The 26,702-nt window shown below is 36.5% G+C and overlaps 1 protein-coding gene across 12 annotated transcripts in view; it reads left to right on the top strand.

Moving 5' to 3' along the window:
* MCTP1 (multiple C2 and transmembrane domain containing 1) overlaps positions 1-26,702 on the top strand; it is a 594,606-nt gene that overhangs the window by 195,990 nt on the left and 371,914 nt on the right. For 8 of the 12 annotated variants that reach the window (XM_055086670.1, XM_028493080.2, XM_028493085.2 and 5 more), the window contains exon 1: positions 26,295-26,446. The exons of 3 other annotated variants lie outside the window; for them this stretch is intronic. In XM_055086670.1, the coding sequence (XP_054942645.1) occupies positions 26,390-26,446 (57 nt within the window). In that variant the 5' untranslated portion in view covers positions 26,295-26,389. Of the gene's footprint in view, positions 1-26,294; positions 26,447-26,702 lie in introns of those variants that run through there. One more of the 12 variants, XM_028493083.2, reaches the window with a different exon arrangement.

The following is a 26,702-nucleotide window of genomic DNA, read 5'->3' as shown; positions in this document are numbered from 1 at the left end:
TTTTCTTAGATTCCATATATATGTGTTAGCATACTGTATTTGTTTTTCTCCTTCTGACTTACTTCACTCTGTATGCTTTGCTCTTTTAAAATGTATTACTGGCTTGTGTTTGAGCCATAACACATTAACCTTGTTATTAATCATTAACACCTTGCTGTGAATTATTTTGTGAGGTTGCTCTATGCCAGTTCATAAGGTGTGTCAAGGCCTGGGACTTGGCAGGAGGCAGCTGCTCTGACTTTTAGCAAAGGTTCTTAGTTTCCATCTGGTTCTCCTGGTGGCATCCAGAGTCGGGCTGACTGCTCTCATAACTGTACCCGGAACAAAGAGCACTTGAAGGGAGTATGGAAAAATCCCTTTCCTCTAAGACAGTTCAGGTGAGGCTCAGTCTTTAAAGAAACTGTTTCTGGAGACTGTGAGGAAACAAGATAAACCCTGATATATGGAAATAAAGAGGAATGCAGAGCACAGATATGTTATCTTTCCTAACTATAGTACACACCCAGATAGGTTTGGCAGATACCTTTCCCTTGACTTAACCATGTTATTGGAAAGTGATCCCCCAAATTCCCTTTTGGTATAATCGTGTCATATGGCCTCATATGGTGAAACTAAATAGACTGAATATTGACTGATATTTCCCTAGCCCTGTTGCACCTGAAGAAAATTGCTTTTCAAGCTGTATATCAGCATATCATTCTTCCCTGCTTAAGAATTGTGAGTAAAAAGAAAAAAAAGAATTGTGAGTGATCAGTACTGGGACAAAAGAAGAGAAATACCTTTAGAATTTGAGGAACTTTCTAGATATATGGAGGTGAGGGGCACATGGCCCCTGAAGAATGCAATAACTAAACTAAGAGCTCAGAAAAGTGAGGACTAAAGCCAAATTTCATAGTTACTTCTTAGTTTTCCTTAAGGTTTGCTGTATATGACAACCTTTGTATTCCTACCAGATTTATTTCTTTAAAAGTTATATGCTAATTCTATTTTATCTTTTTATTATGACCTACTAAAAATACTTTCGTAATAAAATGTTACTGTTATTTATAAATAGTGAATGACACTAATATGAGAACTTTGGGAAAGGTCTTTTTTTTGACTCAGCTTAAAGTTCTCATCTAGTTTTATGTTCTTATGGGAAGTGCTACTCTTCACTTATTAAAAGAAAATGCCCTGAAGCATTTCAATGCCATGTCCTCCAGAGTACCTGATTCATAGGATGAACTAAGTAAATGTTGACTTGGAAAGATAATCTCCCTCTTCATGTATTTTTAGATTGAAAACGAGTATTGATTAATGGTATCAAAGTAAACAACTTTAAATACAGAACTCTCTAAATGAACTCCTAGATTATTACGTACCCATGTTTCATCCTCTCTCTGGGTTCGTTTGTTTTATCTCTATCATAATTAACGCTCAACTAAACTTAGTATGAGTTTTTTCTGCATTGTTATTTTTGGTACAGTAAAGTTTGAATAAAGTATTTGCTGTTGTGTTCTAGAATATTGTTTTTACATGATAAATATTCTGCTGCTCATAGAATAGCTTCTCAAGTATAATTTTATTCTTTGATTATTAGTCTGTAAAAATGTACTGCCAATTTTGTTTTTTAAAGCATGCTTACTACTTGGGTGGTATTCCCGTTCCTTGCCCTTGAAAATGACTGTTCTGGTCCAGTGAGATAGGGTCAGTACAGATATCCGTGGTCTGTGCCTTCAAAACAGCATGTGGCCTGCTAACCTATATGGAACCTTTAAATCTTAGGTTTACTGCCAAGCACAGAATTCCCAGGAGATCAGCAACTATGTTCAATTCATTTTTGTAGCCCCAGCATTTAGAACAGGGCCTGGTCATCAGAAGGTCCTCAATCAATGTTCGTTGAAGTGAATAGAAGTATAGGCAAGTAAGTCAGGATTCTCTAGCTTTCAAGTGATTAAAAAAAAAAAAAAAAAGCCAGCTCAAACCAGCAAGAACAAAATAGGAATTTATTGGCTCAGGTATCTGAGATGTCCAGGGCTTCAGACTTGCCAGGATCCAAGGTCTCCCCAGTGTTAACAGAACACTGTGCTTCTCCCTTTCTCTCTCTGTGCAGGACTCTGCTGTCCTCTATGTTGGCAGGTTCCCTGCGTTTGGAGGCAAAGGGGACGTCCAGCAGCTTCGGACTTACATTGCCTTGACAGCTGGCCTTCTCAGGAAGAGAAGTGTCTCTGTAGATAGCTTCAGCCCAAGTCCCAGGTCTGACCCTCTGAGTCTCAGCGGTCTGACTTCAGTGGCCTCACCATCCCTGAAACCATCTGTTTGCATAGGGGGAACAGTGTATTCTGGCCAGACCTGGGTCAAGGACAACCCCCCTGCAGTCAGCTCCCTGCAGATGATCACCACCTTAGGGAAATGTTATTTAAAAAAAAAAAGAATGGTAGCAATTGACAACAGATCGCGAATGCAAAATATACTGTAAATTTGACTAGGTTAATCTCCTTCCAATGAGCTATATGCTCCTGGTAGTCTTGGTGATTTTAGGGACTCAGTAAAAGATTTAAACCTCCACGTGGAGGTTTAGACTCCACGTGGAGTCTTTGGGCCTCTAATCTTGTAAGATGTGGTGGGAAAAAATGTATTCCCTCTCCTGTGTGAGAATATTAAAAGGTTAACCATCATTTTTGCCCTGGGTGTTATGCCCATTGAGGACTGAATTATTTTTCTCTTAAAGATGCATCATGCTGGAATGGACCTCCTAGGCCAAGTTCTGTTTAGCCTAACGTTCGTTCCTGCTGTTCCTCGTGGTAACTCTGTTAAGGAACAATTCCTGGACTTTCCTCTAAGCCATGCTCCCAGGGCTTCATCCTGGTGGCAGAAGCTCTCCAAGACAAGATAGACAAACGAGGCCCTAATAATGACCCCAAGTTCCCTGAGAAAGTCCATTTCTGAGTTAACACAGTACCTTGACCCTGAGTTAAAGTACTGTCTTATGTTCTTGAGGTCAGGAGAAGTTAAGAGGCATATCAAAAACTCTAAACCCTAACAGTAAACCTTCTTCTTTTTCCCCTTGGTTTGCAAATACAGGATGAACTTGCCCGTTGTCTGGGGCCCTCTATTACTCCTGGGATAGTAATTCCTGCAGTCTTTGACTTGTATTGTCATTTCGTGACTGTCTGGAGAAATGGTAGTAATTAAAAGTATTGGAAAGTAAGGTTTTAGCAGAATATAATAAAATTTCAATGAATATTCAAATAAACTTGTTTTCATTATACTGAGATGTTGAGTAAATTCATATATCAGTATGCTACTTTTATTTCATGTTATGAATATTTTTTAATTTATTGGAAAAGATTAATTGATCTTTAAAGAATTTCCTATCAATTATTACTTGAATATAAATAAGCTTTCACTAACTGTGGTGGAATATACAGTTATAAACAAATAATATTGTTTTATTTATACTGTTATCTAAAGATTAACTTTCTAAATATTCAAGTCCAAATTAAAGTTGTTACACTTTGGAAAAATTTTCCTTTAGCAAATTAATTCAAATGCTAGGCAAGCAGCTTCTATTTTGTACAGAACCTTTCCTATAAAATATAAATGGTGAATCTTCATATTATTTAAATTCATGCATGGGTGCATCAAGACCCACCTGAGGATATGATTACTAAATGTGTAGTGCTGTGTTTGCTTTCTCAGAAATAAGGGATTCTCACCATTCCTTAAGAGTCAGCTTTATTATTTTTGTTGTTGTTATTTCCTGGAAGATATCTTAGAAGTTTACTTGAGCCTCCACAAACTTTCATCTTAATATTTAGCATGGTATTCTTTTATTTCTTTGTGGAAGATCTGATTCAGTACTATCACTTCTGTACTATTTTTACATTCATCATGGGTCAGATCTGTTCTTCAAAACAAAATAAATGGTTATAGTAGACCAAAGAAAACACAGCAGAAATACAGCCATATATCAATATCTTTTACTTTCTTTTAATTTCTTAATTTAGTTGTAATATTGTAATTCTCTTTCTCCTTTGATTAGTTTTTTCATTCATAGCATTGATTTTTAAAAATTATTACAGATGTATATATATTATATACCACAGATGTATAAATCTATCACAGATATATGCACATTTAAGTATATATTTCACATATGTGTGTGTATATACATACGTGTATAATCAAGTGAAACAATAAAAATAATAATAACTAACACATACTAAGTACTTCCTATGTTGTTAGGAATATCAACCTCAACTTCAGTGGTAGTGAGGCATATAACATGGTGGTTAAGAGCATAGTCTTGGACACAGAAAGACAAATACCATATGATATCGCTTATATGTGCAATCTAAAAAAAGGGTATAAATGAACTTAGTTACAAAACAGAAGGAGAGTCACAGATTTAGAAAACAAACTTATGGTTACCAGGGGATAAGGGGCAGGGGGAAGGGATAAGTTGGGAGATTGGGACTGATATCACACCACTATATATAAAATAGATAACTAATAAGGACCTACGGTATAGCACAGGGAACTCTACTAAATACTGTATAATGGCCTATATGGGAAAAGAATCTAAAAAAAAGAGTGGATATATGTGTACATATAACTGATTCACTTTGCTGTACACCTGAAACTAACACAACATTGTAAATCAACTATATTCCAATAAAAATTAAATTTTAAAAAAAAGAGCTTAGTCTTGGAGCTGGAGTGGCTGAGTTCGAATCCTACTTCTATAATTTATTACTGGCCAAGGGCTGCTAAAGCAGCTTTCATTCATGGAGAGTATCTTAAGTATGAGAATTACACAGAATATATACAGCATACTGGAATAGATTGTTACAGTTCTATTTTAAAGAAATGTTTTTACTACCACTTGAAATATCTTTCAATGGCACACATGAATATGTACAAATAAATTTTTTCATAATAGATAATGGTAAAGGAGGAGCTTAGAGGATTTCAGTCATCCAAAAGAACATTATTTTATGTTAATCTCATCGATAATCCTGCCTATTTAAGTGTGCATTTGATGACAGAAGTTTTACAAAAGCAAGGAAGGGTCACTAGATGTTGAAGATGATGGTTTAACTTTCCCAACTTAGTCATATATTTGGTAACTACTTACAAGTTTTCCTTGTGTTTATAAGAAAAACCATAGTATCTATTCTGTAGTACACACTTATTCTTGCAGTAGATCTTGGTATAGTAACTAAATTAAAATAGTCAACATAATAAAAGTACACATTGTGGTGTAGATGAACAGAAACTGAACACAAATATAAAACTTGAAAATATGGATCCGTAGGTGATGGTCCCTGGTAAGAAGGGTCCCTGTGTGCCACCATCTATGGCGGATGCTTATATCTCGGGATTGGAGATGTGGCCAGTAGGGTTGCTCTTACTAAATTGACTATAGTAACCCACATAATAACAAAGGCTATTCAAAGTTTTTCATGTTGACTTTTGCTTTTTAAAAGTTTTTACTGTGGCTTTCTGTTTTACCAAACATTCACATTTTATGGGATAAATCATAATATGGCTTTTAGTGTATGATCTGACATTGAATGGAATTGAGAGCCATGGAGTTCAAAGTTGGATTTTTGCTGAATTGTGTGGTTCATTAACTGAGTTTAGCAAGCTATTATGAGTTTGAGTCTCATTAAAAAAGGGAAAAGTTGCAAAATTTTACTTCTGGGACATGGGAATTAGGTAAATCTAAATATACAGTGTTTATGATTTAATTCTGTTGGGCCCAGGTTATATAATATAAATAATTGTATTATTCCTTTTATAATTGGTGCCTAAGGCAGTCACTTTGGCAATCACAGGCAGTAGATGGAGGAACAGAAATGGTACTCTGATATGATGGAGAGGATTATAGGAAGGAGTGGTCTGTAGAGAAGTTGGAGATCACAGAAATGGACAGGGCTGAGGTCAGATTTCATTCAATGCACCATTCAAATCTTTGTCCTTAACATCCCTGCCCATCCCCATCCCCCAGAATTAGTACTTCCAACCTATTATACTCATAGAAATTGATCCATTTTCGTATTACAACATAACATATTGAATTGTAGCAATTTGCTTCCAAGGCTGTCTGACCTACTAGTCTGGAAGTCCTCTGAGAGCAGGACCTGGATCTTATTACTTGTAATCACCTATGTTGGAGAAGTACTGATCTATGGAAGACACTCAGAAATGGTTGTTGAATAAAGCTGAATGAATGAAATGCTGTCATCTCACCCGTACTTAAACAGAAAGTGTATCTTTTGATCGTTTTCTCAGAAGTCTGCCCCCCATGTTAATTCCTAAAAAGAAGTAGAAATGGCTCCCCATTGCCTTTGGAGTAAACTCTAAACTCTGCTTTATATATGAGGTCCATCATGACCTGGCTCTTGCTATTTTCTCTGCCTCATCTATCAGAACCCTGTCCCTGGCACATTATATTTTGGTTACATTTGGCTTTTGCCGTCCCACATGTGTGCCAAATAGTTTCACACTGCTCTATTTTATACTTGCTGTTCCTTCTGCCTGGAAAACCTTTTTTTCCACTTTTATTAATTTGGACTTATTACAGAAACACAGAATATAAAAATTCAGGTAAAAAATTTGCTTCTTTCCAAGGTTTACATATAATTTGTAGTGTTCAGTGATGTCTTTGGTTAGGATTTATTTTATGCTTTGTTGAAATACTTTTAAATTCAAAGAAATATGTGCTTATGGTAACAAGAAAATAAAAACAATAATAATAGACAGCCTTTAAGTATTGATATATATTACATGCTGGTACTATGCTAGCACTTTACAGTTTATTATTATTATTATTTTTTTTTTTTGCTGTACGTGGGCCTCTCACTGTTGTGGCCTCTCCCTTTGCGGAGCACAGGCTCCAGACGCGCAGGCTCAGCGGCCATGGCTCACCGGCCCAGCCGCTCCGCGGCATGTGGGATCTTCCCAGACCGGGGCACGAACCCGTGTCCCCTGCATCGGCAGGCGGATTCTCAACCACTGCGCCACCAGGGAAGCCCTATTTTTTTAATTGAAGTATAGTTGATTTGCAATGTTGTTAGTTTCAGGTGTACAACAAAGTGATACAGTTTTATATATATAAATATATATATATATATTCTATCTCAGATTCTTTTGCATTATAGGTTATTACCAGATATTGAATGTAGTTCCCTGTGCTACACAATAGGTCCTTGTTGTTTATCTATTTTATATATAGTAGTGTGTACCTAGATATTATACTAAGGGAAGTAAGAGAAAGACAGATATCATATGATGTCATGCATATGTGGAATCTAAAAAAATGATACAAATGAACTTTTTCACAAAACAGAAACAGACTCACAGAGGTAGATAACAAATTTATGGTTACCAAAGGAGGAAGGAGGGGAGGAGGGATAAATTAGAAATTAGGGATTAACAGATGCGTAGATTATTTTATGTATTGCTCAGAACAGCTCTGTGTGCCAAGTACAATTCATGTCCTAATTTGCTGATGAGAAAATACTTAGCTGAGGTAATTTCCTGAGATCCCCATACCTGGTAACAGAGCAACACTAAAAATTAATCATCTTCACCTCTCATACTCCAGTCCCATTTTCCTGAGCAGTTTAGTTTGTAGCTTTCCACACTTCTCTCTCCGTGTGTATGGTATACACATACCTGCACAACCTCCACTGCTTCATCTAGCTACTTGTGCTCATTTTCTTATCACTCAGCTAATGAATCACCTCCTCAAGGAGCTTCCTCTGACCCCTACTCCTAATCTGGGTCCTGGGCATCTCCCACATTTTCCTGAATGTACTACTATCATGGATTGCGACAATACCTTGTATAAATACAATTTAATTGTCTCTTCTACTTGCCTGAAGGCTCCTTGATGACAGAGACCATGTCTGTTCTCTCTGTATCCTCATACTTAGCACAGCACTGGCCCACCGTGGGCATTATGTTAGATGAATTAATTTATTCAACAACATACTTATCCATCTTGTGATGTGTGCTTTCTAAATGCCTGATACTATGGTTGTTACTAAGTATAGTATTAGCTTTTGCTGCATGAATAACCACCTGTAAACTTTGTGGCTTAATACAGCAGCCTTTTATTTTGTATATAGTTCTGTAAGGTGTCATTTTGGCTGCACTGAGCTGGGCTGAGCTGGGCTTTCATTCTGGTGTTGACTTGGCTTACTTATGCATGTGCAGGTAGCTTTTGGGTCAGCTGAGGCCGGCTAGGCTAGAATGGCCTCAGCTGCCTGTCTCTGGTTCAAGTGGTCTCACCCCTCAGCCAGCCATCCTGGGCTTGTTCACACATGTAAGTTTGCAAGAGTGTGAAAGGCCTCTTGAGGCCTATGCTTGGAACTAACACAGCATTACTTCTGATGCGTACTGTTGTTCAAAGCAAGTCACAAGGCTAGTCTCCATTCAAAAGTAGAGAAAGTAAATTCTACCTCTTAACAGGAGGAGCTGCAAAGTTACATTGCCTCCTATGTGAATACAAAGAGAAGTAAAAAATTGTGACCATGTTAGCAGTTGACTACATGTGGTGAGAAAGGGAAAAAAAACACAACACAGTCCCTGTCCTAAAAGCCATGATCTAGTGGATGAAATACTGTATTATTTGTGAGGTCACAAAGAACAACTATCTACCAGTCACCTGAAATTAGAAACTATTGAAGTCGTTTACTTAGTCTTTGATGGGGGTTCCTTAGTTTAATTAACTCTTTAGCCCGTTCATGTATAACTCACGTTCTCCATTTTCATCCTCTCCATTGATACCCATGCAGCAGAAGGCATTTCCCGTAGGAAACCTGGGAACTGCAGGAAGAGTGGGATCACCTCCTGCTGCAGCTTCAATCTGACTCTACAGATTGAATCTGATTTTCTCTCTGCGGGGGGGACTTCTGCCTCCACTGCACCCTGCCCTGGGCACAAACATTGCCTGCCACCCAAAGTCAGGATCAACCTGATAGATGGACTGCACTCTTCGTAGGGGCAGCAGTGAATCACTCACATCCCTGGTTCTGGCTCAGAACCCCCATTGCGTTTGCTGTACTGACCACAAAACATAAATACAGGAAAATTGTTACTTTGATTAAGAGTGGACTTTGTATGTGTCACATATATTGCTCTTTCCCTGATTGAACCAAAAAGAAGTAAGATGTTTTTTTCCCTTGTATATGCTATTTTGCACTTTGACAGGAAAAGCTATCCATTTTTAAATAAGAGGGTTTTTTTTCAGGATATAGGACTTTTTAAAACAAATATATCAGATATGGACTTTTTATTATTCTTTTAAAGAATTCTAATTCTCTCATTCCTTCTGTTTTTTCACCATTTATCTTGTTAGGTGCTGTCTGAGCTTCCTGGATCTGTGGTTTGGTGTCTGACATTAATTTGGAGGAAATTCTCAGTCATTATTCCTTCAAATATTTCTTCTGTTCCTTTTTCTCTTCTCCTTCTGGTATTCCAATTACATTACAAGTAGGTATACTTTGTAGTTGTCCCACAGTTCTTGGATATTCTGTTCTACTTTTTTTCAATCTTTTTTTCTCTTTGCTTTTCAGTTTTCGAGTTTCTATTGACATAGCCTCAAGCTCAGAGATTCTTTCTTCAGCTTTGTCCAGTCTACTAATGAGCACATCAAAGGCTTTCATTTCTGTCTCAGTGTTTTTGATCTCTGGCATTTCTTTTTTCTTCTTTTTTAGAATTTCTTTCTCTTTGCTTACATTACCCATCTGTTCTTCATGTTGTCTACTTTTCCCATTAGATCCCATAGCATATCAATCATATTGTTTTAAATTCCTGGTCTGGTAATTCCAACATCCCTGCCATATCTGAGTCCCCTTCCCACCCCCTACATTTAAAAACAGGCAAAAATAGGATTTTGCTTGTATTGGTCTATGTTCTGCAAACAGTCTTCTCTTGGGTCTTGCCACATCTGCTTCCTTCTCATCAATTGGCTTTCTGCTCAAGGGTTACCTTTTCAAAGTGACCAACCCTTCTCTGCCACCTTAAGCTCTGCTCTCTCCTACCTGTCAGTCACCCACTATCACATTAGCCTATATTACTTTCTTCATATTTTTTAGTTTTTAATATTATTTATTTGCTTATAGGCTCATTTTCTGTCTCTTCTCACAAGTATGAAAATTCTGCTGTATTCTAAGACAGGACTGGCACAGAGGAGGTGCTCAATAAATATTTGTTAAGGACATAAATATGTTAACATTAGTTATTCGTGAGAGTTGGTATTATAGGCAATTTTTAATCTATATTTTTCAGAATTTTCCTAATATGTAAAAATAAACATTGATTACCACTGTAATCAGGGAAAAATATTAAAAAGAATAAGCCCTTAAGTCCTATTACATATATGTGTTTGATCAATTATAATGCATAGTGCATTTAAACACTGAAAAGGCCAAAACATGATGGAATCACACAAAATTGTGTAGCAGGGGCTCCCAGTAGAGCCACTTAGAACAATATCGTATATAATATATATTTTTGACTGATATATTCATTGATGGGTTGAGAGCTATTTTGAAAATTCAGCTGATTCTTTCTCTTTCTCCCCATTTAATATTCATGAAAAGACTTTACAATTAAAATCCTGCCCTTTATAAGAAAAGGTATTTCAGGCCTTTTATGGTATTTAGCTTTTGTTCCTGAAATTCTGCTCCCATTTATTTCATGTAGCTCTGAAAGATGCTAAAAGCTTTTGTGCTTTAGCATGCTGAAAGAATGAGAGCGTCTTCCATTTATGGAAACTCTTTTAAAGCAGACACATTTTCTCAAGGAAATTTTGAAACAACTCTTTGCTTTTCCCCTTCTCACTTTTCTTTCTTGCTTCACATGCACTCTGTGTCTTTCCTCCTTTTCCTTCTCTACTTCTAAGGCTCTCAGCAAGGCAGAAGCTGAGTAGCCTGTAATGACTCCTCTTGGAAGTTTCTCTGTTGTTACCAACAGAAGCTATACTGGTTGTAAGAGGTTTATTCCTTTTGTAAATGTATAGCTGTATCCAACTGAATAAGCATTTAAGAGTCTCCATTTAGCGTGCTTGAGAATGAAAAAGTTCTTTGGTGTTTTGTCCACCAGCTATAATGGGGTTATCAGTTCCCTCTGAAAGAAGCTGTTGAAATACCTTGCTTTTTTTCCTCCTATCAAAAATTTCTCTCAAGAAGTCACAATATCCACAATGGAAATGTTGAATACTCTTGTGTGGCACAGATGGAACACTGGCATGTGCTCTTCTAGTTTTGTTTAGCTGAAGATATGGAATTTTTAAATGTGTCCTTGTCCGTATGTCTTCACTGCCCTTAAGTCAGCTTAGTTGTAACTCTTAGTCCCCGTTCAGAGTGTCTGAGGCCCTCACTTCTGTAAGTGTCACAGTCTTCCCCTTGGAGGTCTTGTCAACCTTCAGGGCAAGGAACCCATAGCACTCTGTGCCTCCCCTTATTTCAAACCCAGTCACCCCTCCCCCACCACCCCACTCACGTGGTGTATCAATTCATTTCTTCAATTAGTTTAAATATAGGGAAAGTCAAATAGAGTCACTGACTTCAGGCTGCCCAAATCCTTGCCCAAATTCAGCATAAGGTACAAAGAGCAGGGATGACACCTCAATTTCTAATCAATTATCTTGACACAAGTATGAGACTGGCAGAAGCAAAGTAAAGATGAGAGATCAGGACACCTTCTTTTCCCAAGGGTAGCACTATAAAGTTGAAAGTGGGTTGGATGCAGTTATTTTCACAATTCCCTGAGTTCTCACTGCTCTACAAATAAACCATCTGTGCTTCACTTCTGACCTTGTTACTCTGTCCCTTCCTCTGTGATCTTTTCCTCCTAATTTTGTTGTTCTTTGCTATTGCAATGCCTGGAAGATGTTCATTAAAACAAACAAATGAAAACAAAAACACCTCTGTATGCCAAACATCTTAAACTTCTTGGAGGAAATGTATAAAAATCTAACATAGATAATAAAAGGAAAATAGTCTGCCTTGGGAAGAACTAATGAGTAAGAGGCAAAGAAAAAAAGAAGTGCACATACCAAGAATTTTTTTACAGAGGTAATTTGGGAGTGGTTGTGTATTACAGAATAATAAAGGAATATTTAGAAAAAAATATATACAGTATATAGTATTAACAGAAAATTTAGAAATTCTCAGAAATGGTAATAGCAAATGTTACACTTAAGATGTTGAGAATTGCTTATAATTCCATACATTATGTGATAAAGCAGAACTATGTTTGTATTTAAAGTTCAGTACTTACCAAAATCATATTATTAAGGTTTAGGCAAAACAGTGTATGATCTGCTTATGAAGAAATGTTAGTGATTTTCATAACATTTCATATTTTCTTAGTCACAAGTTACTTTCATCAGGGATGTCTCTCAGTTTATATGTACAAACTATTTTAACATTTGAAAGTGGATTAATTCTTTAAATTTTTTCCTTCGATTCATTAAAGGGATATCAGTATTATTAATTAGGTAATTCAATTTTGCATAATTTGCATGTTATCAGTCAGGACTCCATTATAGATCCTATTAAAGATCCAGGAACAAAATATTTTGATAATTGATTTATTCAGTAAATGTTTAATATTTCTGTAAAGTTAAGAAATCATTCATGATCTTGAGGTGATTACAGTTTAGTGGCAGAGATCCAAGTGGGAAAAAAGAGAAAGGTCTGGGACATAACTTGATCAGCTTTATCTTCTAGAAAATTTATGTGGAATGAGGAGAAACAGAAGACAGCAAGCAGGGAAAACAGAGGGTATTCCAGTTGTACTTTGCTGCATAACACACTACCCCAAAACTTAGTGGCTTAAGACAGCATCAGCCATTTATTTTGTTCATCGACATGTAATTTGAGCAGGGCTTGGTAAGAGCAGATTGTCTCTGCTCCATGCAGCATCACTCAGCTGGGGGCTAGAGGATCAACTGTCAAGATGGTTTATGCAAACACCTGGAAAGTTGGTGCTGGTCATTGGCAGGGAGCTCAGCTGAGGCTATAGGCCTAGCATTTCTCCATATGGGCCTCTGCATGGGGTACTTAGCCTTCTTGTGGTATGGTGACTGGGTTCTGAGAGCAAGCCCACGAGATAACCAGATGGACTGTGTACCAGCTTTTACGAGCTACCCTCAGAAGTCATATAGCATCACTTCTGCTGTAGTCACAATCCTGCTCAAGGCCAAGAAGTCTCTTATCATCTCTTGATGGGAGGAGTGTCAGTTCCATTGCGAGAAGAGCATGTGCAAAGGGAGAGATTTTTTTGTGCCTCTTTAGAAAATACAATCTTGCATAATCTACCATGCAGCTACAGCTCACATCTTCTTCACATGCCAAATGTACTCATCTTCCTCCCCAAGACCCTCAACTCTAAACATCCACTAGTTTTTTTATCATTTAAGGTCCTGGTGAAGATTAGACTCCTTCAGTGTAGTTGTTTAAGCACAGCTCTTAAATCTGAGGAACTGTGAACATAAGAGACAAGTTATCTGCCCCACCATGCCCAACTTTTTTTCTTTTCTTTTTAGCTTTAGTGATGTATAATTGACAAGTAGAAATTATATGTATTTAATGGTGTACAATATGATGTTTTATATATGTATACATTATAAGTGATATCACAGTCAAACTAATTAACATATCAATTGCCTCACATAGTTATTTCTTTCATGTGTGGTGAGAACGTTTAAGATGTACTCTTTTAGCAAATTTCAAATATACAATATAGTATTATTAACTATAGTCCCCATACTGTACAGTAGATTCCCAGAGCTTATTCATCATGTATAAATGAAACTTTGTACACTTTGACCAACATTTCCCCATTTCCCCCATTCCTCACAACACTCAACTTTCAATGGCAGGACAGGCATAGGTAAAGTGCTGTAGACACACCCAAAGAGGGGAAAGCAAGAGGCACATAGCAATCACTGGCACATAGCAATTAAGAAGTTTAGCCAGGCTCATGCTGCCAGTTTCTTCATTAACACATAGTCCTTCTGCTGGGAATTGTATTTTCTAGCTCTTTTTTTTTTGTGATATGTTTGTCTGGTTTTGGTATCTGAGTAATGCTGGCCTTGTAGAATGAGGAAATGCTGGCCTTATAGAAGTAGTCTTTCCTCTTCAATTTTTTGCAATAGTTTGAGAAGGCTAGGTGTTAACTTTTTAAAAAATGTTTGGTAGAACTCACCTGTGAATCCATCTGGTCCTGGATTCTTTTTTTTACTGATTCAGTTTCATCACTGGCAGTTAATCTCTTCATATTTCCTCTTTCTTTCTGATTCAGTACACTTTTGGGAGAGTGTACGTTTCTAGGAATTTATCCATTTCTTCTATGTTGTTCACTGTGTTGGTAGGTAATCATTCATAGTAATCTCTTATGATCCCTCTATTTCTGTGGTTGGTTGTAACTTTTCTACTTTCATTTCTGATTTTATTTTTTGGGGTCCTCTCTCTTTTTTTCTGGATGAATCTGGCTTAAGATATACCAATTTTGCTTATCTTTTCAAAGAACCAACTCTTAGTTTCATTGATCTTTTTTTAAAAAAATCTCTATTTTATTTAGTTCTTTATGATTTCTTTCCTTCTACTAGCTTTGGCTTTTGTTCTTCTTTTTTCTAGTTTCCTTAGGTGTAAGGTTAGATTGTTTATTTAACATTTTTCTTTTTTCCTGAGGTAGGCTTGTATCACTGTAAGCTTCCCTCTTAGAACTGCTCTTGCTACATCCCATAGATTTTGGACCATTGTGTTTTTATTTTCATTTGTCTCCAGATATTTTTTTATTTCCTCTTTGATTTATTCCCTGACCCATTGGTTATTTAATAGCATATTGGTTAGCCTTCAGTTGTTTGTGTTATTTGTAGTTTTTTTCTTGTAGTTCGTTTCTAGCCTCATACCTGTGGTTATAAAAGATGCTTGATATGATTTTAGTCTTCTTAAATTATTGAGTCTTGTTTCATGTCCTAGCATGTGATCTATCCTAGAGAATTTTCCATGTGCATTTGAAAAGAGTGTGTATTCTGCTGCCTTTGCATGAAATATAAATATATATTTATTAAGTCCATCTGATCTAATGTGTTGTATAAGGTCAGTGTTTCCTGGTTGATTTTCTGTCTGGATGGTCTGTCCATTGATACAAGTGAGGTGTTAAAGTCCCCTACTATTATTGTGTTACTGTCAATTTCTTCCTTTATGTCTGTTAATATTTACTTTATGTCTGTTAATATTTACTTTATGTATTTAGGTGCTCCTATGTTGGGTGCATATATATTTACAGTTGTTATATCTTCTTCTTGGATTGGTCCCTTGATCACTATGTAATGTCCTTCTTTGTCTCTTGTTACAGTGTTTGTTTTAAAGTCTGTTTTGTCTGATATTGGTATTAATACCCCAGATTTCCTTTCATTTCCATTTACATGGAAGACACTTTTCCATCTCCTCACTTTCAGTCTGTGTGTCTTTAGATTGGAAGTGAGTCTCTTGTAAGCAGCATATATATGGGTCTTGGATTTTTACCCATATGTCTTTTGAATGGAGCATTTAGTCTGCTTACATTTAAATTAATTATTGATAGGTATGTACTTGTTGCCATTTTATTAATTGTATTCTGGGTGTTCTGTAGTTCTTTTTTGTTCCTTTGTTCTTCATTTGCTCTCTTCACTTGTGATTTAATAACCATCTTTAGTGTTATGTTTGGATTCCTTTCTCTTTTTTGTGTGTATCTATTCTAGATTTTTAGGTTGTGGTTACCATTAAGTTCATATATAACACCTCTATATATAAGTGATTATTTTAAGTTGATGATCTCTTAAGTTCAAACACATTCAACCAATCTTTATTTTTTCTCATCACCCCCATATTTAATGTTTTTGACATCATGTTTTACATCTCTTTGTTTTGTGTGTTCCTTAACTATTTATTGTGTATATGGATCACTTTACTATTTTTGTCTTTTAACCAGTTGATCAAGTACCTTTACTGTATGTTTGCCTTTACCAATGAGATTTTTCCTTTCGTAATTTTTATATTTCTAGTTGTGATGTTTTCTTTTCTCCTTAGAGAAGTCCCCTTAACATTTCTTGTATACCTGATTTAGTGGTGCTGAACTCTTTTATCTTTTGCTTACCTATAAAGCTCTTTATCTCTCCTTCAAATCTGAATGATAACCTTGCCAGGTGGTGTATTCTTAGTTGTAGATTTTTTTCCTTTCATCACTTTGATATGTTGTGCCACTTCCTTCTGGCCTGCAAAGTTTCTGCTAAAAAGTCAGCTGTTTGTCTTATGGAAATTCTCTTGTACATAACTAGTTGCTTTCCTTTTCCTGTTTTTAAGATTCTCTCTTTATCTTTTAATTTTTTTGCCATTTAAATTATAACGTGTTTTGGTGTGAACTTCCTTGGGTTCATCTTGTTTGGGACTCTGTGTGCTTCCTAGATGTCTGTTTCCTTTCCGCGGTTAGGGAGGTTTTCAGCTATCATTCAATAAGTTCTCTGTATGTATAGCTGATTCACTTTGTTATAATTCAGAAACTAACACACCATTGTAAAGCAATTATACTACAATAAAGATGTTAAAAAAAAAAGTTCTCTGCTCCTTTCTCTCTCTCTACTCCTTCTGGGAGTATAATGCAAATCTTGTACATTTTATGTTGTCCCAGCAGTCTTGAAAACTATCCTCATTAAAAAAAAAAATTTTTTTCTGTTCAGCTTGGATGATTTTCACTACTCAGTCTTCCAGTTCACTGATCCATTCCTTTCTATCATCGAATCTACTGTTGATTCTTCCTATTGTATTTTTTATTTAAGTTATTGTATTCTTCAGCTCTGTTTGGATCTTCTTTATATTTTCTAACTTTTTGTTAAACTTCTCACTGTGTTCATCTCTTCTCTTGAAATATTCTCTTTGTTAAGAATATTTTTGATCATTACCTGGAACTCTTTATGAAACAGGTGGGTTATCTCCACCACGGTTTTTGTTTTTTTTTTTTTTTTTCTGAGGTTTTGTCTTGGTACTTCATTTGGAACATATTGCTCTGTCTCCATTTTGCCTGATTCTCTGCTTTATCCTCTGCCTTGTCTCTATGTATTAGGTAGGTCATTTACATTTCCTCATCTTGGAGAAGTGGCCTTATGTAGGAGATGTCCTGTGGGGTCCAGTTGCACATTCCCCTCTGGTCACCAGATCTATATGCTTTAGGGGTACCACCCATGTGGGCTGTGTGGGCCTTTCTGTTGTGTCAGGGCCGATTGCTGTAGTGTGCTGGTAGGCAGGGCTGGCCCCCAGCCCCTGGCTGGGGCTCCACAGCCCCGGGGGGTGGTCTTGGGGCTGTTGCTGACCTGCTGGTGGGAAGGGCTGGGTTGCCAGATGGCTGGCTGTGGAGGCCAGGGAGTTCCAAGACTGGTGCTGCCCTGATAAAGTAGTCAGATTTTTAAAACCTACTCTTTTAACAACCATGGAATATTGCCTCAAAAATGACTTTAAAATTCCTAAAATGGTTTTATGAAATGGAGACAATGCAAGGAAGAATGGAAGTAGCAAGAGAAGGAGAAGAGAAATATGAAGGGGCCCCAGTAGAGGGGCCTGAGTGTGGGTTGTGTTGAGAATTCTCAGTTATAAAACTAGGGAAGCAGTACTGCTAGGGGAGTAAGCTATGTTTTGATGACCAGACTACGTGAATTGTGTAAGCAAAGATGGTTGGACTGTTTCAGAGAAGAGAGAACTGAAAGAAAGAAAGCATTATAGGTATTGTCTCTTTTGTTGAGTGCCAGTTTATGAGCTGGTTCAGAAGCATGCTCTATCTCCCAAGATGACAGTTTCTGGAAAGAGTTTATAAAGTTAATCAAACACCAGAGACCGTAGGGGAATGCAACATATCCCACACTTAAACAGATCTTCTGAATTCAGGATTGAGTTAACTTTGTAGACCCTATCTGGGAGGGTCTAAATTGGATTGTTTAAGTGGTATAGGAACCAATGAAGGCCTTTTCTCACGATTTAAATAGAAAAATTCCCTTCACATTTACTACATGAGTCAGAAGGTGTTATTTTTCACCAAATCTATTCCAAAGTATTATTTTTAATAAAAGTTGGCAATTTATGGATCTGAAAAATTCCATTTTCAGTTTAACAGAAAGTGTGGTTTAAAGTCAGATGTATCCACATCAATTTCTTTATGTTCAATGCACTTTTATTCTGAAATTAAGCTTCCTCAGTTTCTAAGAGAAAATGACCTTTAAATTAAACTCTGGAATATTTGATTCATCTTAGATTTCTCAAAAGTATTCCAGTCTTTACTTCCCAGAATTTATAAATGCAGAAATAAAAAGTATTCCTTTAATTTCCTCTGCAATAGTGAGGAAAAAAAGGTATAGAATTAAATTTGTCACCCTCCTTGGATATATCGCCTAAGAATAATTATATCTAGGCCTGTAATATTTTATGGTGGTTACTTGTTTCATAATTCTCAAATATAGAAGAATTGCAGTTTTTCTAATTGGTATATAATAAAGAGAAATGATATGGCATAAATTTTCCCCCTTGTGTTTCTATCTATCCTCCTGAAAAATTGCACTTACAATACTATAGAAATTAACATTTGAAATTTGAATCTTCATCATTTCTTCCAAGGAAACATTGTAAGAGTAGCACAAGACTGAAAGCATGGACATTGGAGCCAGACTGCCTATGTTTGAATCCTGGTTATGCTACTTATGGGCTGTATAATCTTGGGCAAGTTACATAACTTCTCTTTGCCTCAGTTTCCCTATTAGAATAAGGATATTTTAGTGCCCACTTCATAAGGTTATCATGAGGAAGAAATTAGTTAATATTGGTAAAGTACTTAGAACGGTGCCTGGCATATAATAAGTACACAGTGCATGTTTGGTGTTAAAAGCAGTGAAGTGAAATAAAGTATACAGACAACAAGAGCATAGTGTTTAAAGGTGTGGATTCTAATCCCAAGTCCACTACTCATTAGCTGTGTAAATGTGGTCAGGTTACTTAACCTCCTTAAGCCTCCATTTCCTCCTTTGTAAAATAATTGCCAAAAGTAGTACTAGCTTCACAGAGTTTCTGAGGATTACATGGGATGGTCTTTAGCAAGCACATAGCACAATATCTGCTTCCTAGCGCTGATGATTGCAGATATGTATTTTCATTTCTGTGGGCATTCTGTCCGTGTTCATTGGGTTTTCTCTTTGATTCTTCACTTCACACTTCTAGGTCACTTCTGGACCTTCATAGAATCAGATAGGAATCCTTTGAAAGGTACGGCCATGGGGGCAGAGTGAGGGTAAGTGAGGTTGTAAGATAAATTACTTAAGCTCCCAGGAGGCCTTGCAGGGTGGACTTGTGTTAGGGCATTTGCCACTATCCATGGTCTGGCGCAAAGCCTTGTGGGCCCAGAAACCACACTCGTCAGCAGTTCCAGAGCCCATTTGTCCCCCAGAGCTGGGCTCATATTAACAAAGCTCATATGACTAATGTACAGAATCAGAATGCCAATGTTTCCATTTACAATGAGAAGTGAAACTGCTGGGGTCTGGTGGCTCGTGTCCCCACTCAGCCCTTCCTGTGCCTGTAGGCAGGCCACCGCTAACCAGGCTGCCAACTTATTAATTTATAATGGGAGACATAGCTGCTGAGTTGCTCCCTAAGTTTCTCATATTTCCAGCAAGTTCTTCCTAAAGTCATGTAAACAGGGTACCAAATTCTAATCAAAGTAGTTTGGTGAGCATGGAATCAGAAGACAGTTTGTTCTCAGACTGATGGGTTTGATGGAATTAGATGCAGATTTATAATAATAAGGGACATGCCACCAGCCCAGAGCACCCTCGCCCAGCATTTGAATGGCCATGGCCTATGCTTGCTTCTGAGATTGCTTTGCACCTATTTCCTTGTCTGGACCATGTCTTTCTACCAGCAGAATCAGTATGTTTAATAGATTATTGTCATGTCTGAGGATCCAAGACTGGCTGTTCCATTGGCACAGCTGACCTTCAAAAGCTTTAGTTTGTCTCATACTATAAAGAGGCTAAGATTTAAAAATCAGGAGTATTCACATAACCAGAAATTTTGGAAAAAATATTTGAAAAATCCAGAGATCTAGCCTTCCTGGGCCCTTCCCACATGGGGTCAACTCTCTGGAGCTGAGTACAGACTGTCCCCTGTAGATGAGGCTGGAGTACTGCCCTTCAGTCCATTCTCGCAGCTCCCCACCAGGTCCACGACATTGATGCATTACCTACTGGTAATGCACACGCCTTCAGGCGTTTCAGTTTATATCATTCTGACAATTAAACTTGCCTTTATTTATCTATGTGCTCTGACCTACTATTTTTTTATTTCAAAGGTTAATTATCAAAGGGCAGTCTTATTTTCTCTTTTCCAGATTCATTTTACTGTCACCCCGAAGTGACAAATTGCAAACACATTTGAGTTTGTTAAGTCCTAGAGGGTTCCAGTGATAGAAGACTGAAGTGTAAAGCTGATAGCTTCAAGGAAGTAGGATACCCTTATTCTGTGCAGAGGAAATATGTGATGCTGCTGGCCACCTTCCTCTATTTCTAGCTTGAGTCCTTTATTCCTCCTGGGTGAAGAATATTAAGTACTTTCATATTCTATACTTTTTTAAATGCTCTAGATACTACCTACACTAAAAGAAACATAATATGAACATTGTATTTACAAAAGTGATAAATATGGATGTTTTGTTTATAGATGTATTTACCATGCAATTTCTTTAAGGAATAAGAGCTTATTTTTAACTTCAGTATTACAAATTATGAAAAATCAGATACAGGAAGATTTGCCATTTGTTATGATTCCTAAGAACTACTGGCTTTTTTTTCTTTTTAACTTTCATGAATGGAGAAAAATGTCATTATGTAATTGGATTACTGATTGTAAAAAGGAATTAGCTTCCCAAGGAAGCATTTATTTCCAGTGAATAACCTGCCCTTTAATTCCTATTAATCTTCTAAATAAATTAGGATTAATTTATGAGTGACCTATTTGGGAAAATGGATTTGCTTGAGAAAAGAGAAATGTCAGTTGTAGATCATCTTATATCTCACAGGTCTCTTTTACCTCAAATTTGACTACTTGATATAATCTTTGGGTTGCAAGGTAATAATCTCTTGGGGTGCAAGGTAATCTTTTGAATAATCTTTGGGGTGCAAGGTAATAACATATTCTCTTCTCTCTGCCTCATAGCATCTTGTATATATCTCTTTACAATAACATTTACTCCATCTTACTTAAACCAGTCCTAAATTAAGTAATGAATTAGCACAATCTCTGGCACAGAGTTATTTCTCCATTTCACCATCTTCATCATATGCTCCTAAGTTTTCTTTCCTCAATTAGACTCCATATTTCTTGATGATACGGATTACTTCATGTATGTGCACAGTGTGGGGCACATAGCAGGTACTCAGTAATTGATGAACTGAACTCATTGGAAATAGGAGATCTCAGATCCTCTTTAGATATGCAGTCTGCCATTATTTTTGGAAATGCTTCAGGAATCATGACTGAGGAACACTTAATTTTCACCATAATTTTGACTCAAGAAATATAGACAAATAACTGGAAAAAATAAAGTTTTAAATTAAAAAAACATAAAATTTTAAAATAATGGACCACAAAAGATATTGTGAACAATGATAAAACAATCCACACACTGAAGGGTGATATCTATAGCTCATATAATTGACAAAGGAGCTGAACTGTAATATAGAAAGACCTTCCCAAAAATAAGTAAAAGAAAGACAAACAACCCAATAGGGAAAAGGCCAATAATAATTAGATAAGATGCTCAACTTCAGTAGTAATCAGGGAAACCATAATTAAAACACTGAGATACTATAACAGCCACAAACAAATGGCAAAAATGTCAGAGTCTGGAATATCAGTACTGTGGATATTGTTTCTAGGAATCTAGTGCAAGGAGGACTCTCATACACTGCTGGTTGAATTGTAAATTAGTCTAATTATGTTGGGATGCAGTTTGGCAATTTCCAGTAAAGGTGCAGCTGTGTATATCCTTTAACCCTACAATTCTATCCCCTGTTATTCACCTTTAGAGAAATTCTTGCACATGTACAAAAATTAGAGTAGTTTAATAATAGCAATAAATTAAAGATAACCTAAGTTTACCAACAGGGGAATGGATGCATGGATTGGGATGCTATATAGCAGTTAAAAAGAATAAACTATGTATAACTACATGAAACCTCAAGGTAATGCTATGCAAAAAAAAAAAACAAACCCAAAGCATCTATATACCATGATACCATTTTATGAAGCTTAAAACATGCAAATAAGTATCTTATTTATGGATAAACACATATTTAACAAAATATAAAAATATGTATGGGGATGATGAAAGATAATCCTATAGAGTGTTTACCTTAGGAGGGAATGGAAGGAGATAGAATAGGCAGGGGCATATGGTGGCTTCCACTGTATCTGTAATGTTTTATTTCTTCCAGGAATTCTGAAGCAAATTTGGCATAATGTTAAGATTTTCATTGGAGGCAAGGATAATGGAAGGAGAAGGTCAACAGACTCTGTAAGGAGGTTTAAGTTACCAGGATGGATAAGTGGGCTTTGAGAATAAAATAGAGCAGTACTCGCTGTTAACAAACACATCAGTGTGTCAGCACTGTGTAAATTCCAATTCTGCTTAGCTTTATTAAGCATCAAAAGGGCCCTGAGTCCTGTCTCACTCTGAGCATCTTTAGCTGTGTGATTTTTAAGGAGGTAATACTGTGGAAATCTAGGGGAATATAAAAGCAGAAGGTGGTACCTAAGATAATGTGAAGATTTCTGAGGACTAGATCAAGCCAAAAAAACAACAAAGGTTTAGATTTTATGTTAATTAGGAAAGCAGTTGTGCCCAATTCAGAGACCAGAAGCCTTTCAGTGAGCTGATAATAGGCCAGTTTATTTACTGTGATCCAAGACTATCTAAATTAATATAAAGATTATTATTATAAATATTTGGCTGTTGATATGTTGACAGTTGAATAAATCCAAGCTGTATTTTTATGAAGTCAATAAAAGTGCTTTCAGGAGGCCAAGAGAAAAAAAAAATCAAAGACCTTAGCCAATCTTAGAAGGTATACTGGAGATTCTCTTGTAGCTTGCTGTCTGTTCCTCTCTGTCTCTGTCCTGTCTTTGTCTCTCTCAACATATCTTTTAGCCAGACTGAAAAAGTAGACAATACATAAATTTGGGCTGGTAAAGAATGGAAAGACTGGGGTAGAGAAGAGCACTTTCATTTCTGTTACATTGTTTTAAAGAAATAACAAGAGTAGTCCACTAAGAGTGAGAATGATGTAGTACAATGAGAAATATAAAATATCAAGTTATTATTTTATTTTAAAGAGTAACATGTTCTTTTCAGATTACCTAAGGAGTACACGAATTCCTTTTCATTTTATGAGATTTATGCAATAGGTAATAAACTAAGCAAAATGATTGGCTCTCTCCTTGTCCCCCATCACCCTCTTATTTTGAATCTCTTTCCCAGACATAACCACTTGTCCACAGTTGGTGTTCACTCATCCAGGTCCTATTCTATGACTTTGTATATAAAAATTCATGTACCCAGAACTGGGATAATGTGTTTTTCTGCAACATGTTATTTCCATGTAATGTCTTTTAGGGAGCTTTGTGTGTCAGTGCATCTAGATAGCCTGTTTTTTTATTAGCTACATAATATTCCTTAGTATAGATAACTCATTATTTATTTAACCCATCCATTGTGCATGGCCCATTGCAAAGTTTCCAGTTTTTTACTATTATAAAAAATTCTGCAGTGAATATTCTAGTACATCCATCATTACAGCAGAGGGCAGATGTGACTTAATGAATGGCCAGATCTAGGAACTACAGCAGTGTTGTCCAGAATCTGCCGTTCTCATCTTCGACGTTGGCTTTTTCTTGGTTGACCTCATTTTCAGACAACCTCACTTCATGTGGTAGCAAATATGTCAAACAGCAGTTTCAGACTTACATTCTACAAACGTTACAACCTCTCTCCCAATGTCAGCAAAAGTGTAAGGGTTGCCTCTCAGTGGACCAGCTTGGGTCATGTGCCCATCCTTGACCCTATCACTGCAGCTCTGTGGATAGTTTACACTGGTCGGTCAGGCCTGGGTCACATGCCCACTTCTGGGGCTAGGTCAGCATGATGTAAACCACATGGATTGAGAGGGAGGGAGGAATAGGTGATTTGCTAGATAAAAATCAGAATTATGATACTAGTAGAAGGAGGAGGCACATTGCTGCTCAGGCAAATATATAATTGTTACTACAAACATCTTATAGATAATATTTTATGTTTTTGTGAGTAGCAGATAAATAGATTTACTAATGGTATCTAGATTTATGTCATAAGGACCAAAGGATTCTTATAAGTATCTTTCAAAATCTTTGCTAGAGTAATGAAACGAGTATATTGTTTCTATATAATATTGTGTGTGAAAAGAAAGCATGTTATAGATTGAGGATCATTGACATTATGAAAAAGAGATAGTTTTTCAATTTAGGAAAGTGTTACCCAATATATTTGCTAAATATTCAGTGACAATGATAGATTGTATCAACGACATGATAGATACTTGGTCTTAAATCACATTTCTTAATATTCTACTATTTGCCAATCCATAATACAAATTCTGTATTTTATTTATTCATTTATTAAACAATGTTTATTAAATTTTGCTATGGACTGATCACCATGCCAGGGGCTGGGGATGAAATACTGACTACAACGAGATCCCTGCCCTCAGGTTTCTTACATTCTTGTTAGGGCCCACAGACTATAAATAAGTAAACAAACAAATAAAGAAGAAAATTCCAGGCTGTGAAGGAAATATAAAGGATCATGAGTTGCAAAGTAATTGGGGAAGGTCGTCTCAGGTAAGGTGGTAAGGGAAGCCTTCTCTGAAGAGAGAGCATTTGAACTGCAACTGAGGACTAAGAATGAACCCAAAACTCTAGACTTATGCTGAAGCAATATGGTAGGCACTAGCCATGTATTGGCCATTGAGTACTCAAATGTAGCTAGTTCAAATTAAAATGTAGTCTAAATGTAAAATACACATTAGCTTTCCAAGGCTAGTACAAAAATTATAAAATATTTAATTAATTTTATATTGATTATAGGTTGAAATGATATTTTAGATATATTAGGATAAACATTATTAAAATTAAATTAACATGTTTCTTTTCCCTTTTTTAATGTGATGACTAAAATGTTTAAAATTACATATGTGGCTCACCTTATATTTCTATTGAACAGTCCTGGTCTAGATGGTTTCAATGTATTTGCTATTATTGACATGTGTGTTTTCATTTTTTTGTCCTTGCTGTTGGTGATGGCAACTGAATTTATATAGTAGATTTTTCTCCAAGGATCTATGTCTATAATGTTTATTGACTGAGATGTCCAAACATAATAATTCAATGTGTGATTAAGCTTAGTACAGCTCAGAGTTAAGAGGTATTGGGAGGTGGGAAAAGCACAGAAAATTGCCGCAGTTACTAGAGGAGTTGTGTCATTAGTCATGTTCCTTTAGAAATGTTAACGAAACAGATAAAGGAAGGCTCTGAGTTGGAGAGGTAGGTAGAGCTCGCATCACACGGTAATGACAGCGTAGGACAGGATTTCTATGGGAATCAGCGACAGCAAACCACGAAGATCTATTTCCATTCTCTACTTAGTGAAGAAGATTCTATTGTGTTTTGTGGAATTGCTACTTCTTGCATGTTAAAATAGAGTTTTATCCTACACTGTGTTTGCACTGATGGAACATTAGTGACTTTAGTGTTCCTCTTTTTGTATCTCTGTCAGAGGGATGTTGGCAAGTTCACACACATTTAATAACATTATACTGATTCACTGTGGAGAGCAAGCAGGGTAGTTTTTCTTTGTGCCATGCTATTATTCGAATTTCCATTTGCGGCTTGTGCCACAGGGAAGAAGTTGACTAAAAATGCACGTCTGATTTAGTGGGTGAAAATTTTCAGTTTTAGTTTGTAAACATTTGAGGCCCCCAAATGTGATGTTTGTTACGCAATCTAAGTTTTATGAGGGGAAACTGTGTCCCTACTGGTTTGAGAGAGAGTTGAGTCATATCCTGTGAATGTGAAGCAACGGTGTTTAAACATCACGGGTTCCTCTTACTTTCATTCTAAGTCGCTGCCGTTCAGAGCAGCAAGTGCTATCTGCGAAGAGGCTGCTACTAGCCCTTGGAAGAGAACAGCCTCTCGTCGGGATTCAGTAAAGAAAGCCAAGTCTGAAGATGCAGTTCTGTCACTGGAGTGAAAGATGTTTTGTTTGTTTCTAATCAACTATGCTATATAGCTGCAAGCTGAAAAGTGTCTGTAATTTGCCAGTTACTTATAATAAGGTAAGTGTTATATTTTGGTTCACTTATTGTATTGTGGCAGCCTTGAATTAATGTGGCAGTTGTAGTATGTGATCATGCCTCAGAAAATGCCTTCTCACAGGGTCTTGACAGTGGCTTTGAGATTCTCATGCAAATAATTTTAAATTTATGGTACAGTCCATTTGTGAGATACTTATTAGATTGATATTGCTTGTATGATAGTTTTTAATGAAAAATATAGTGCCTGAGATGTGGAAAGATTATAGTAGCTTTGTGT

The sequence above is a fragment of the Physeter macrocephalus genome, chromosome 8 (assembly GCF_002837175.3).
Source record: "Physeter macrocephalus isolate SW-GA chromosome 8, ASM283717v5, whole genome shotgun sequence".
In the NCBI taxonomy this organism is placed as follows: domain Eukaryota; kingdom Metazoa; phylum Chordata; class Mammalia; order Artiodactyla; family Physeteridae; genus Physeter; species Physeter macrocephalus.
This window is presented reverse-complemented; position numbering and strand designations above follow the sequence as displayed.